Source organism: Podarcis erhardii, assembly GCF_964252035.2.
Source record: "Podarcis erhardii genome assembly, chromosome: 2".
Classification (NCBI taxonomy): domain Eukaryota; kingdom Metazoa; phylum Chordata; class Lepidosauria; order Squamata; family Lacertidae; genus Podarcis; species Podarcis erhardii.
In genome coordinates, this window is record NC_138498.1 from 95,007,265 (window position 1) to 95,021,151 (window position 13,887).

Sequence of the window (13,887 nt, forward strand, 5' to 3'; positions counted from 1 at the left end):
CATGAAGGGTTCTCGCTGTCAGTGTGCCAACCACAGGTCATTCCCCCATTAAGTTATGAAAACACTTGACCAGACTAGTAGGAAGAAAGAGCCCTTCAGAGTCTAAAACCAAAGAGGGCTCCCTGCCTAAATTAACCCCATCTTCTCCAGTTCTATCCAATGAGCTATGGATTGGTTTTTAAAACTTTGACCTGACAGACGACAGTCTGCATGGGCATTTTAAGTGGGTTTATACAGTACTTTTTAAAAAGGCTATCATAGGCATTCAGAGTCTGCACAACCACACAGGTGATGGTAGACATTCACAGACACCCTCTGCACTTCAAATACTTCCCACTTTGGGAGTTACACTTTTTTTATTTCCTTTGCACTACTGTGCTTTGAGGACCGACAATTCATATGCTCACTTTTACTTTTCCTCTTTCCCTAGTAGCTGCTTCCTAGTGGGCGCTGGTAGCTCACCTCCTTTCTGACCCCCCAGCAGCTCTGATCTGTCTGACTCACTGCTCTTCTGTCCAGTGGCTTCTGTTCACCTTCTGTCGCAATTGTTCCTTCCTGCTGTCTGCAGTTTGACAGCTGACTGCTGAGCTCTTTCTATCGGGCTCCGGCAGTGGCAGGAGCAGCATGGAAATTGTATTTTTAATAAAACATAGTAAATCAGAAGTTTTGAAATCTAGCAGTTTAGCATCCCTTAATTAAATGTATAATTCATGAGCCGAGCGAAACTCTCTGCCAACTGATTCATTTCAAAACGTCGACTCTTTCCCCATTCCAGCTCCTTGCCATCATCAGTGCCATTTTACAAACATTATTTATGTTCCAGTTGCAACATCAGCGTAGTATGATAATGAGTCTGTAAACACTAGTGGTTTCTCTGGAACTTTATGCTGACTTCCTATAATATTATGTGACTATAATTAGAAACAGCATGTCACTTAGGATCTATCAAAGATGCTTCCCTTCTGAAAGTATCCCTCCCCCATAAGGTAGTTAGGAAGTTAATAAAATCTAGGGAGGGAAATGGAGTATGTGAAATATTGAAAAGGTGTGTTAGAGTAGGGATGGGGCTGGCACAGGAAGCTGGCGTCCTCAAAGAGGCATTATGTCTGAGAACAGAAACAAGATGAGAAAAGGCAGTGCTATTTTCCTAGAAAGAGACGTGTCGGAACTCACAATGAATGCCTTGTTTGTTGTCTTATAACAGCAATCGTACCCACCTGAGAGGTGCCGGAACTTAGTTCCGGCAAGTTCCAGCTGAAAATAAAAACCCAGAGGAAAGCCAACTTGCATCCCCCCTTCTCAACACACACACGCCTAGTTCTGCGTGCACATCAACTCTGGCCAGTTCTTCCACCCATTCCTCCTGTTTGGGCGTCTGCAGCAATTTTAAATCTGCCTATTACAATCTATGGAGACCTCTGCATTCTGTCAATTTAAACTGACACATTAAAACCCATTGAATGCTCCAAAATGGCTGGTGGGGGATTAAAAAGTGATAAGAGGGTATTTGGGGTAAGTCACTTTCTCCCTTACCCCGCCCCCTGGTCTGAAGAAAAGGACAAGCACAATGATCAAGGGGCTGGAGCCACACCCCATTACAACAGTTGGGCTTTGTAGTTTAGAAAAAAATAGTGAGGGGGTAGCTGTTGTTGGAGGAATTGGACGTGGAGGAAGGGGTTAATTTCCTTCATGAGCACAAATTACTCTAAGGTTGAGATAAGCCAACAAGTGGATGGTCAGCAAAGCCACTTGCAACAGCCCTGTGATGACTATAGAAGTGATTAAGGCGCATCAGTTTATCAATCCGGGGACTTGTGCTGTCTGTCAAGGTCAGTCTTGAGAAGTGAGCCAGAGTCTGTGTTATGTCTTGAACTGCAGGAACAACAGAAATACTTTATACTTGTCTGTATCTGTATCTGTATCTGTATCTGTATCTGTATCTGTATCTGTATCTGTATCTGTATCTGTATCTGTATCTGTATCTGTATCTGCAAAGCCTACAAGCTATATGTATATTTCAACTTTCAGAACTGTACTACTGAAGCCTTATATTCTGCAGCATGGTAATGGGCAGGTTCTCTAGTTCTGATCATAAACCCTATGCATACTGAACCTGCATGAGGATAAATCATGCCCCCAAAATGTGTTGCACATTCATCAAATTACAGTATACAAATACTGGGGAGGGGGGACAATAAGAATGTCGTATACTACCTCCATAGTGTGGTGGAGGTCCACAGAGCAGAACGACTCCTTGTCCTTCTCTGACTGATACGGTGCTTCTTGCTTTGGTTTCAAAGTTTTCAAGATCTTAAGGAGAGAGAAATAATTAAAAATCTGTCAGGTATTTCTATTTCCAAACCATGGAGACCATTTTGCTGTTCATACTGGGAGGACTTCGGAGGAATGAGCATGAAAATGCCTAGGTCCTTTTTGGCTCTTGGAAAGTGCCTGCTTTCTTGGTAAGCTTCATTTGAAGTATGCCAGCGCAACACTGGTAAGTTTCCTATTAGCTGAAATATATAGGAGTGTGGTGGAGTCTCCTTCTTTGGAGGTCTTTAAGCAGAGGCTTGACAACCATATGTCAGGAGTGCTCTGATGGTGTTTCCTGCTTGGCAGGGGGTTGGACTCGATGGCCCTTGTGGTCTCTTCCAACTCTATGATTCTATGATTCTATATACTGAGAGCTTGGCTTTTTACAATTTTTGTGTTCTCATCTCCTTGAAGATATTGTCTACTCAGAGGTGGCTGAATTGAAGTGTAAGCAGTTTCAGTCTCATAAATACACTGTGCACCCTCTTAGGGTCAGAGATTATAGCTATGTATTCATACAACAGTTAACATGTTTAAAGTTTATGCTCATCCTCAGTTGTTTTTTTTTTAAAAAGCATTTTATTCTCCCTCTTCCTCTACCACCAGCTTTGAACATTCAGCCAGTTTTACAGGAAAAAATGCTAGTGCATTTCTCCTAGGCACACTGAAATCTGAGCATGACCTCCCCCCTCCTTTTTACCATCTTTTATTGACAAAGGAAACAACAATAACATTATTACCAACTCAGCCCCCCCCCCAAAGTATAGAGACAGCGTTAAAGAATAGTACATTAGAATCAAGGCATAAAGTGATGCCATCCAGTGAGAATAAATCAAACAAATGTATTGTTCCACAGTGTCATGTGAGAAGCTGAAGTATGGAAGCCATGTTCAATAGATTACACATATTCAAGTAAATTAAACCATGTCATACAGAATGTTGTGGTGTCCCTCCCCCCAAAGTGCAGTGTTCTCTTTGGGGTGCTGCTGGCTTATCCATAAGAATTATGTCCCATATCTCTACTATCATTCTTCATAAAGGTCTGTATTAAGAGTTCTCCAGTATGTGGCTAAAACAAGTTATGAGCCGTTAACAGGTGAACAATAAGATCTTTATTAGACAAACCTGATTCTCCCTTTTTATTCTCTAATATACTAGTTTAGACCATACTATCTTCCTTCCCATAGCTTTTTGCCTGCCCTCAACGGAGTACTTTACTCTTATGTTCAAGTTAAACAGAAATTGGAGAACAAAATGAAAGGATCAATATAAAAGGTAAATGTAAAGGGACCCCTGACAGTTAGGTCCAGTCGTGGATGACTCTGGGGTTGCGGTGCTCATCTCGCTTTATTGGCTGAGGGAGCCCGGCGTACAGCTTCTGGGTCATGTGGCCAGCATGACTACGCCGCTTCTGGTGAAACCAGAACAGCGTACTGAAACACCATTTACCTCCCCGCTGGAGCGGTACCTATTTATCTACTTGCACTTTGACGTGCTTTCGAACTGCTAGGTTGGCAGGAGCTGGGACAGAGTAATGGGAGCTCATCCCGTCACGGGGATTCGAACCGCCGACCTTCTGATCGGCAAGCCCTAAGGATCAATATATTTTATTATAAATCTAAATTTCAAATAAGCAGATCTAATGGACTATATGGCCCATTTTAATCTTGAAGAAAATCAAGATACACTACTCCTATATGGAGTTGGACCCAGACTTTAGTTCTACTAATATCAACAGTACTTAGTCATACTCCATGTAAGTATTAACAATCTGGATCCACAATAAAATAAAAGTGAAAACTAAGTGAAGGAAAAACTGGATTAATGTATAAACTCAAGATAATGATGCAACTGAGCTGATGAACTCAAATGCCCTTGTTCTTCTAGTAAAGCAAAATGTTTGGATGTGTCTAAAGATTAAAAGGAAATTTCCATTAAGGGAATAAATTGAACAGTGTTCATATAAAACAACTTTCTACAAAACAGGTAGAAGAACACATGCTTACATTGTTTTGTTCTGGACTGCAAACTGGTACGGTTGCTCAAAAACAACTTCAGGGGGATGGTCAAAACAAAATAAAAAAATTCCTTCCAGTAGCACCTTAAAGACCAACTAAGTTAGTTCTAGGTATGAGCTTTCGTGTGCATGCACACTTCTTCAGATACACTGAAACAGAAGTCACCAGACCCTTCTATATAGTGAGAAGGTGGGGAGGGGTATTACTCAGAAGGGTGGTGGGAATGGGTGATTGGCAGATAGCTGTGATGAGCCTGTTGACGACTCTTAACGACTGCAAAGATCTGTAAGACCTTTTGCAGTCGTTAAGAGTCGTCAACAGGCTCATCACAGCTATTTGCCAATCACCCATTCCCACCACCCTTCTGAGTAATACCCCTCCCCACCTTCTCACTATATAGAAGGGTCTGGTGACTTCTGTTTCAGTGTATCTGAAGAAGTGTGCATGCACACGAAAGCTCATACCTAGAACTAACTTAGTTGGTCTTTAAGGTGCTACTGGAAGGAATTTTTTTATTTTGTTTTGACTATGGCAGACCAACACGGCTACCCATCTGTTCAGGGGGATGGATATGTGTGAAGTCTAATGAGGCTACATACTGACAGTAATTTCACAAGTCCCAGAATCACATGCCCATTGGCTGAACATGGGTCTAATTTATTGGATTGCTTTGGATGCACACATCATGAAACAGGCATTGGTATTCCTCATGCTGGGACAATTGGGCTTCAAATTACTAACACAGGAAATACACCTAGAGACTGATCTTTTATTTTTATTTTCCTGCAAAAAAGAAAAGTATTCCATGCAGCTTGATATTTTAAAATAGAAAAACCACTGTAGGTTAAGAGTATCAGAAGAAAGCAAATAATTAAGTAGTATTGATTTTCACAAAAATACAGCCACACCGAAAGATGTGCATTCCTATTACCTCCCCCCCGCAACTAAAATGTTTACTATGACATATCTGTTGGAAACAAAGTTGAAAGCCAGATTTGTAGCATATTGAAAATCATTAATCAGCTTTTTAATGGCCAAAGTGTTAATGATGTAATGGGCTCCGGAAAAAGCAAAAAAGAAAAAATCTACATGATCGTTTACAATCTCATATTGTTATTGCATTACCTAAAACGATACTATTACATAACATTACATAAGCTATTAAAGCATAATGGTTTATTTTGTTGTTGTTATCAAGGAGTGTGGAGCAGAGATCAGGTGTTCGGAGTGGATTGCAATTGCTAATAGACATTTAAGGAACGCCAGCTCTATTTCACAGATGGTATATTTGCTAACTGTGCTTTCCACAGAAATCTATGAATAAGTTATCACCTGACTCTCCATAATTCTCCTTTTCCTCTGCCTGCATTTGTCTTACGTTGTGAGCATCGACTTTGCTCACATTGCATTTTGCTGTCGGCTGCAATTCTGTTCCAATTGCCCCTTCCTCTCTTTCCCTGGCAATCCTCTTTGATCATTGCATTCTGGCATGTGGCTATTGGCAGGGCGCTGGCTAATCAGTCAAATCTGTAACGGTATCATGTAGACTGAGCAGAATGCTCAGGTGCGAATGTGATCCTTCCACGTGTGGCATGGCGATGCCAGGGCTCAGCTGCACAGGGTGGCAAGTCATCACCATCTGAGGAAAGCATTCGCAGACCACAGCAAGACAAGATATGCTTATGGCAGGGAAAACATATGTTTCCTTGTGTTAACCAAATTAGATTATCGCAAGAACATTACTGATATACACTGAACCATATGGGGACAATGCTAGAGAAGGCTGGGAAGCAAGTTGACAGAACAGGCAAGTTGTTCAGCTGGTGTAATTGAATCTTGCCAACTCTGGAAATTTCACTCAGGGCTTTCATGATGAACATTGCTTTTCTTAAAACAATACGACGGGATTCCAATCAGAGACAGGCGCAGCCAGAGTTGACAAAGAACATAAGCCAGCGTTCTGGATGCTAACAACAGTTGAGCCCCCTTCAGACCTCCCTCGGAAAGCAGGGAGAAGAGACACAGGTGGTGACAGAGTGCAGTTAGGCAGCAAATGCATTACTAGTTTAAAATGTAACCTGCTCATTGTTTTACACAATGTGTAAACCCAAGCTGGGTTGGGGGGAAACACACTGAAACAAAGTACTGTATTTTTCTCTCTATAAGACACACCAGACCATAAGACACACCTAGTTTTTGGAGGAGGAAAACAACAAAAAAAATATTCTGAATCTCAGAAACCAGAACAACAAGAGGGATCGCTGTGCAGTGAAAGCAGCGATCCCTCTTGCTGTTCTGGTTTCTGGGATAGCTGCGTAGCCTACATTCACTCCATAAGACGCACACACATTTCCCCTTACTTTTTAGGAGGGAAAAAGTGAGTCTTCTAGAGCAAAAAATACGGTATTTTGTAATTAAATGGCAGGATAGGTGTGGATTGAGTCTCACATTGTGTGCACACTGCTTCTTGAACCAGAGCTGGGAGCACACTGGATTCAGAGCCAACAGGAGTGTTTACACAGCTTTAGAACCCCCCCCCCCCTTCACTCCTTGCATCTCAGTGCAAGAAGATCCGAAGCAGAGCTGGCAAGTGTGCAATGAGTTAGGCATGGTGTGCTCCTGTCCTCTCCACGCACAATACATTTTTATCTGAACATGGCTTTAGAGATGGGGTTGTAACCTCTTTCCTGAAAATTGCCACGAAGAAGTCAGATTTGCCACTGGCTCAAAGTTACGGACTTTAGACCCATACCCGTTTTATAGGACGGGGATTGTCCTGGGCCTTCTACACGGAGAGGTGGGATGCATTATCATGGATCATTAATATTGATCAGTTAACATTGCTGCATTGCTGCGTGCTTCGTCACCCACACTCAGATCCCACTCCATAAATCTCATGGGGGGGGATTTCAAAACAAACTCTGCCACGCTAGCATCCTTTTCTCACAAATAAACATACCTTAGAAGCACAGTTAGTGCATCACAAGCCAGATTTAATGTTTTAGAAGTGGAATCAGTAACTCTCAAACCTTGTCATTTATGTCCCCCCCCCCTTTTCTTTTTGTTACCAAGGAGTGCCTTTCTCCCTTTGCTTTGAGGAGTCACTTCTTAGATACTACAGAGGGATGTGATGGATCTAAGACTACTACAAATAAGATTTTGAAGATCAGTTTATAATAAGGTACTTGTTGAAGCTTTCAGAAATGTTACTATAGCTTCTTGCTTAATCTAACTCTTCTCATTCCAAAGTGTGAAGGAGAAAGAGCATTCTCCAAATTACCCTTTATTAAAAATAAATCATGGCGAACAATGCTGCCATTGAGACTGACATCTTTATCTGGTCTCTCTATAGAATGGGATCTTCGGAGAGAAATTACTTTTGATAAGCACATATCTGGATATGCTGCTTAAAAATTGAAAAATGCCTAATGTTAGTCATATGCATTCATTTCAGTGGGCCTACTCTGAATATGACTTAGTTGGGTATCGCCCAATGTAACATTTACAATAACCTGAACACAGTTTGTCATTATGTGTGTGGGGGTTTCTCAACCTTCAATTTTCTCCCTATCTACATAAAAATGCCAAGCCGTCATTGTGAAGTCCCCATTCGAGAACCTGTAGTGTTGCATCACAATCCTGGATTTGCATGAAGCTGGGGTGGAGGAGAGGGGAGCAAAAGAGGAGGAAGACTGTGCAACAACAGCAGCCAAGGCATGAGAATGAGAAAGAAAGGACACTGGCAGTGGGAAAGGGCGGGGGAGATTAAAACAACAGCAGAAGTTTGAGTAAAGCAGGTATGCGGGAAACTGAGGGGAGGAAACAGTGATTCTAAACAACAGCAGAGGTTTGAGTAAAGTACCTTCATACAATGAAATATTTGAGGGCTTCACATCCTTTATCACTTTCACATGAGGCAGCTGAGGAATTGAAGAGGGAGAACTTTGAGTCAAGCAGTGGTGGAGACCAACGTAGAGGGAAATTGTGGTTTTAAACAACAGCAGGTTTGAAGAAAGCAGGAACAGAAGGAAACTGAATTGGGAAAAGTGGTGATATTTTAAAAAAAATGGCAGAGGTTTGAATAGAGTTTAAACATGGTATGAGTACACTGAAATGGGAGTTAAAGAAATAATGTTGTGTTATTTCTCATTGTTAAAATTGGTTTGATTTTTTAAAAATCCTTAGTGTTACACCATCTCTGCTTTACTCAAACTTTTGCCATTGTTGAAAGGCACAATTTGCTGCAGAATACAGTGGTGGCCCGCAAGACGAATGCCTCGCTAAACGAAAAACCCACAAGACGAAAGGGTTTTCCGATTTTTTGGCGGCTTCGCAAGACGAATTTCCCTATGGGCTTGCTTCGCAATACGAAAGCCCATAGGGAAATCTCCGGGGACAGCGGGGAAGCACAGCACCTGTCCTGAAGGCTTGCGGTGGGAGGTCCGGGAACAGAGGAGAAGGCCCGCAGCGATTCTCCTCTGTTCCCGGGGCTTGCGGTGGGAGGAGGGTTTTTCCTCCCCACTGCCAACCTTCAGAACAGCCTTCTGAATGTTGGCGGTGGGGAGGAAAGCCCTCCTCCCACCACAAGCCTTCAGGACAGGTCCGGGAACAGAGGAGAAGGCGCGCAGCGATTCTCCTCTGTTCCCGGGGCTTGCGGTGGGAGGAAGGTTTTCCTCCCCACCGCCAACATTCAGAAGGCTGTTCTGAAGGCTGGCGGTGGGAAGAAAAGCCCTTCTCCCGCCTCCAGCCTTCAGAAGAGTTCCCCGCAGGGCTCCCCAAGCTGCGAATGTCTGCCCCGCGCGAGGGGCGCTCTGCTTAAGAGCGCCCCTCGTGCGGGGCAGCAGGCTGCTATCCGCAGCTTGGAGAGCCCTGCGGGGAAGTCCTGCAGGGCTCCCCAAGCTGTGAATGTCTGCCCCGCGCGAGGGGCGCTCTGCTTCAGAGCGTCCCTCGCACCGGGCAGCAGGCTGCTATCCGTAGCCTAGGCAGCCCTGCAGGAACTCTTCTGAAGGCTGGCGGCGGGAGAAGGGCTTTTCTTCCCACCGCCAGCCTTCAGAAGGCTGTTCTGAAGGCTGGCGGTGGGGAGAAAAGTCCTTCTCCCCCCGCCAGCCTTCAGAAGAGGTCCGGGGACAGACTGTCCCCGGATATGGTCTGAAGGCGGTCTCCCTAGGAACGCATTAATTGATTTTCAATGCATTCCTATGGGAAACCGTGCTTCGCAAGATGAAAAACTCGCAAGAAGAAAAAACTTGCGGAACGAATTAATTTCGTCTTGCGAGGCACCACTGTAGATGAGAGATGTGGCTTCAGAAATGGGGTTGTAAAGGTGAAAAGTGAGCTTAGTAGTTGCATGGGGTGAGAAGGAGAAACTTTCTGGGATTAAAGTTGGGGGGTGGGGTGGCAGAGGACAGTTGAATAGGATGAGCAGCGACACAGATCCTGACCCCTCAAAACGTTACCCAAAGTTCTGCTTGCCCTTTTTGAGGCATTTTTGCTTCAGCCCCACTGCCCTTCAAGTGATTGCAAAACGGACCATTTGAAGGTGCAGCACAACCTTATAATTTGGCATCTGAAAGGAAGAATGAGAATATAGACTCTTGTGAATATTTGTATGCACGTACATACGCGAGAAATGAAGCACACATGAGCTTTGCATTTTGTTGGACATACATTGGCCATAGCTGTCAACCGTCCATTATTTGGCGGGAAACTCCCTTATCCCAGCGCCGTGTCCCGCTGTTGTCCCTTATTGATGATTCCCTTAAATTTAATGGGTTTCATGCTCGCCCGGCTCTGGAGGTAAGCAGTGGCTTGGGGTCCTCCGCCACAAGAGAGAGAGCGCGCACGAGCTGCCGCGTCTCCGTCTCTCCCTTTTTTTGCGTCGTGAGGAGATGGGTGGCGGTGGGCAGGCAGCCAGCCCCTCTCTTGCAAGACTTCTGCCAAGCTGCCAGGGGAAGCCAGAAGCGGCAGTGGCGGTGGCAGCTGAGGAGGTGGCCTGAGGGAGGAGGAAGAGGAAGGGATGGGGAGGGACACAGAAGGGCAGCGCTTCAGTGGCCACGGCGGCGCCACAACCGCCTTATGCCGGGCTCGTGGGTGGCGTGGGCGAGAGTCTCTCTCCCTCCCCCCCTCTTGGGTGGGGAAGGGCCAATGGAACTCCTCGCGCCAAGACGACGGCAGCCCCGACGTGCTGCTTAGCATACCCTCCAACCAGTGCAGCATCTTAATGTAGTGATTCCCCCCTCTGCATCCCTTTCATAACTCTATTTTTATAAATCATTTGTCTATCCATAGTTCAAATTTTTACTACAAGTTCTCTGTCAATCCTACCAATGTATGTAACACTTTACAATAGCTTTTCAACTAAATTATAAATTTTCCCCATTCTTTATTAAAGAGGTCCTCTTCCTGGTTTCTAATTCTGCCTGTAAGATTTGCCATCTCGACATCGTTCATCAGTTTTGTCTGCCACTCTTCTTTGGTGGGAGTTGTAGACCCTTAGGATCATCTAGTGCAACCCCCTGCAAAACAAAGTCAGTCGCAGCAAAAGCAGCATGGCTCCATCAGTGCCGGATTTCTGTATAAGCTAAGCAAAATCCCTTATTTTGGCTGCTGATCCCTTATTTTCAAGGCTGCTGGTCCCTTATTTTCAAATCTGTAAGTTGACAGCTATGGCATTGGCCAGTTTAAAACTGGCAGTGGAACCCTCCCATTAAAAGGGTTTCTTGTGCTAAACTTAAATATTCAAAACAGCAACACTTTAATAAAAGAAATGGCAACAATAGTAAAGTGAGAAAATAATCAACAATTTGAAGCACTCTAATTGCCTTGAACTGCAATTGTCAAAAGATGGGCAAATCCTAAGTGATTGCTGAGGTGTTTGGTTAAGGTGATAAACAACTGTATCCCAAGAAATGCTCTAATGTAACGTAAACAGACATTTTCCTTTTCTCTGTGTTGGTTCCATTAGTGTTAATGGGAATAACAATCTGCCACAGACTAGAGAATATATCTTTTCTACCGCTCCATCCTCAGCACCAGGAGTTTATCATTCAGTCTTAATTGGATGACAAAACATTAAAACGATAAAACAAAGTTTGTTTGCTTTTAATTTGGAAGAGTAATTTTTTCATACTGCCTATTAGCACCAACTTTCTTCTACTAAGACATGGGTGGGGAATCTCTGGCTCTCCAGATATTGCTGGCCTGGAACTCCCATGACCTATGACCACTGACTGTGCTGTAACTAAAGTAGTCATAAACCATAAATAAAACTGTAAAAATTGAACTATTTCCACGTAAATCATAGTAAGATCTAAAATATAGATGCAAAAATTAATCTCAATAACAGCAAGAACAGCTCCTCTCCCTCCTGGCAACAAACCCTGCTAAAAATACCCCAGTCCAAGAGTCTGTTCAGCAGCCTCAATTTTTGTAGCTGGAATCAGTCAGGGCCCTAGCCTTTCAGGTGAGGTGGGAAAAGGCCTGCAAGGCAGGGAGGAGGTCTTCTGGAATTCACAGCCAAGATGGTCTCTGGCATAAGGTACCTTACCCAGGACCTCCTCAAACTTGGTGCCAGCCCAGCAGAAATGCAAAAGGAGCTTGAGATGATCACCACCTTCAGTGGTGCCCTCAACAAAGCCTCCTCTCTAAGATCAGTGACTACCAATTGTTTCACCAGTTGAAAACTTGGTTAGGAGATATTGTGTGGGACAGAAACGCATTTGTGGGAATACATGGTCAGAGCTGACCCAGGACACTTTTCCACTTCAGGCAAAAACCCCAGTGCCACCGCCCCACCCTTGGCACCACTTTTTCTGCTGCCCTGAGCTCCTTGGGTGTAGGGGCATTTAAAGATAGTAATGGTTGATTCAAATAAATGATGGCAGAATCAACAGAACCAAGCTATATGCAGGGCACACATCCCATTGTGACATTTTAAAATTAATGAAATAAATATGTTAACTTATTTTAGGAAGGACTATTACATAGCCATGTCTCCCTAAATACCAAACAAAGATATAACAACATCCTAATACATGTAATAGATAATTAGTGGAAGGCAAAATTCATCACCTTGCATAATTACTAACAGTTCTTTGGAATTAATACATTTTCATGCTTTCTTGAACTTTTGATTCCATCCCACAAATGTTTTGTCATTATATAATCTTAAATATTACTGTTGTAATTATAGTCCATTATTGAATTATGGGGTGGGGGGAGCATTAGGAGCAGAGACACTTTTCAAGCTAGAGACATCTCCTAAAGGGAATGGGGGGTGGGATGGGGGGAGATCAATTCCTTTGAAGAAGCTCTGCTTTATACAATGTGATTTATTACAGCACAATGACTAATGCAACTGGTTATGATGGATCACAATGCAGTTCTTCACCCAAGAAAATATAACAGGAAATTATGAACTTAGCAGTTTTCAAAGTGCACCCATTGTTAAGATTTGCATAAGTAACTGCACCGTCTGTGTTCAGGAGATTAACAATTTGTTACCTATATTACCCTGTGATGCTAATTACACACAAATGCTTCCAGTCAAGGGAGAACTTCTTTTCTGTCATGCTTCTTTTGTTTCCTGACTTGTTTCTTAAGGCTACTTCCCTGTCTTATGTTTACTAATATGCCTGGATTTACAGTTGGGCAATTGAAGCAATTGCAAGGGGCCCAGATTCTGAAATTTCTATTTTCTATTTTTTTTTTAAAGAAAGCCCACTTCAAAGAAAGTTAGAAAGAGAAAGGTTTGATCGATCGATCGAAATGTGCAGAGAAATGGCCCAGGCTGCCTTTTCCTGCCTTTCACTGTTTTAAGCCAGTGAATGAAGTCCTAAGTTGTGATTGATGAGTGAGTTATTTTACCCAACAGGATTTGGGAATTTCTGGGTCCTAAAAAGCTGCTATTTTCTATTTTCTTTTAGTGATCTTTCTAGTACATTTTCTAGTCTGGGGAATATCTGTTGTTTTTCCAGAGCTAGCAGGAGGGGGCAGCTGGTTAGGAGGAAAATGAGTACATTTGTAATATAGTGCAGACTTACTTTTCCTAATTGCTTTGGAACACTCTTTCCCTGTCCTCCACCCAAAGTAATTGAATAAATGGAATACAAGTTTGAAGTTTTGGAAATAGGAAGTGATTTATAGTGTTCTGTGTGAATGAATAAAATAGTTTGTCTAAGTATGATCTGAATAGGGTTAGACTTTAGATGTTCAGGTTCAGGTTTGATTTTTGTGGAAAGTGACAATTTCCCACAGAGGTACGTAGGGGAAAAAGACAGCTAATTTTAAAGGTTCATTGTTTTATCACTGCTTATTATTTTCCTTATTACTGATCTGTATAAGCCACTGTGGAAGCCTGGAAGAGAGTTTTTTTTTTTTTGTTTTCTCGTCAGTTGTATAGCATGCAAAATGACAATATTGCTGCTACAGGGTGATGGACTTTGCTTGGTTTCTTGAAGCAGTGTGTGTGTGTGTGTGTGTGTGTGTGTGCATACCCTCAACATTTTTCTGATGAAAATATGGAATAATAATACTAATAATATTTATACCCTGCCCA

The 13,887-nt window shown here is 43.1% G+C and overlaps 1 protein-coding gene across 7 annotated transcripts in view; it reads right to left on the reverse strand.

Moving 5' to 3' along the window:
* Window positions 1–13,887, reverse strand: part of LOC309336529 (contactin-6-like) — a 193,849-nt gene that overhangs the window by 81,017 nt on the left and 98,945 nt on the right. For all 7 annotated transcript variants that reach the window (XR_014154051.1, XR_014154052.1, XM_081852433.1 and 4 more), the window contains one exon: window positions 2,215–2,310. Coding sequence is in view for 5 of the 7 variants with exons in the window: in XM_081852433.1 (XP_081708559.1) it covers window positions 2,215–2,310 (96 nt within the window). In the remaining 2 variants the exon portion in view is untranslated. The remainder of the gene's footprint in view (window positions 1–2,214; window positions 2,311–13,887) is intronic.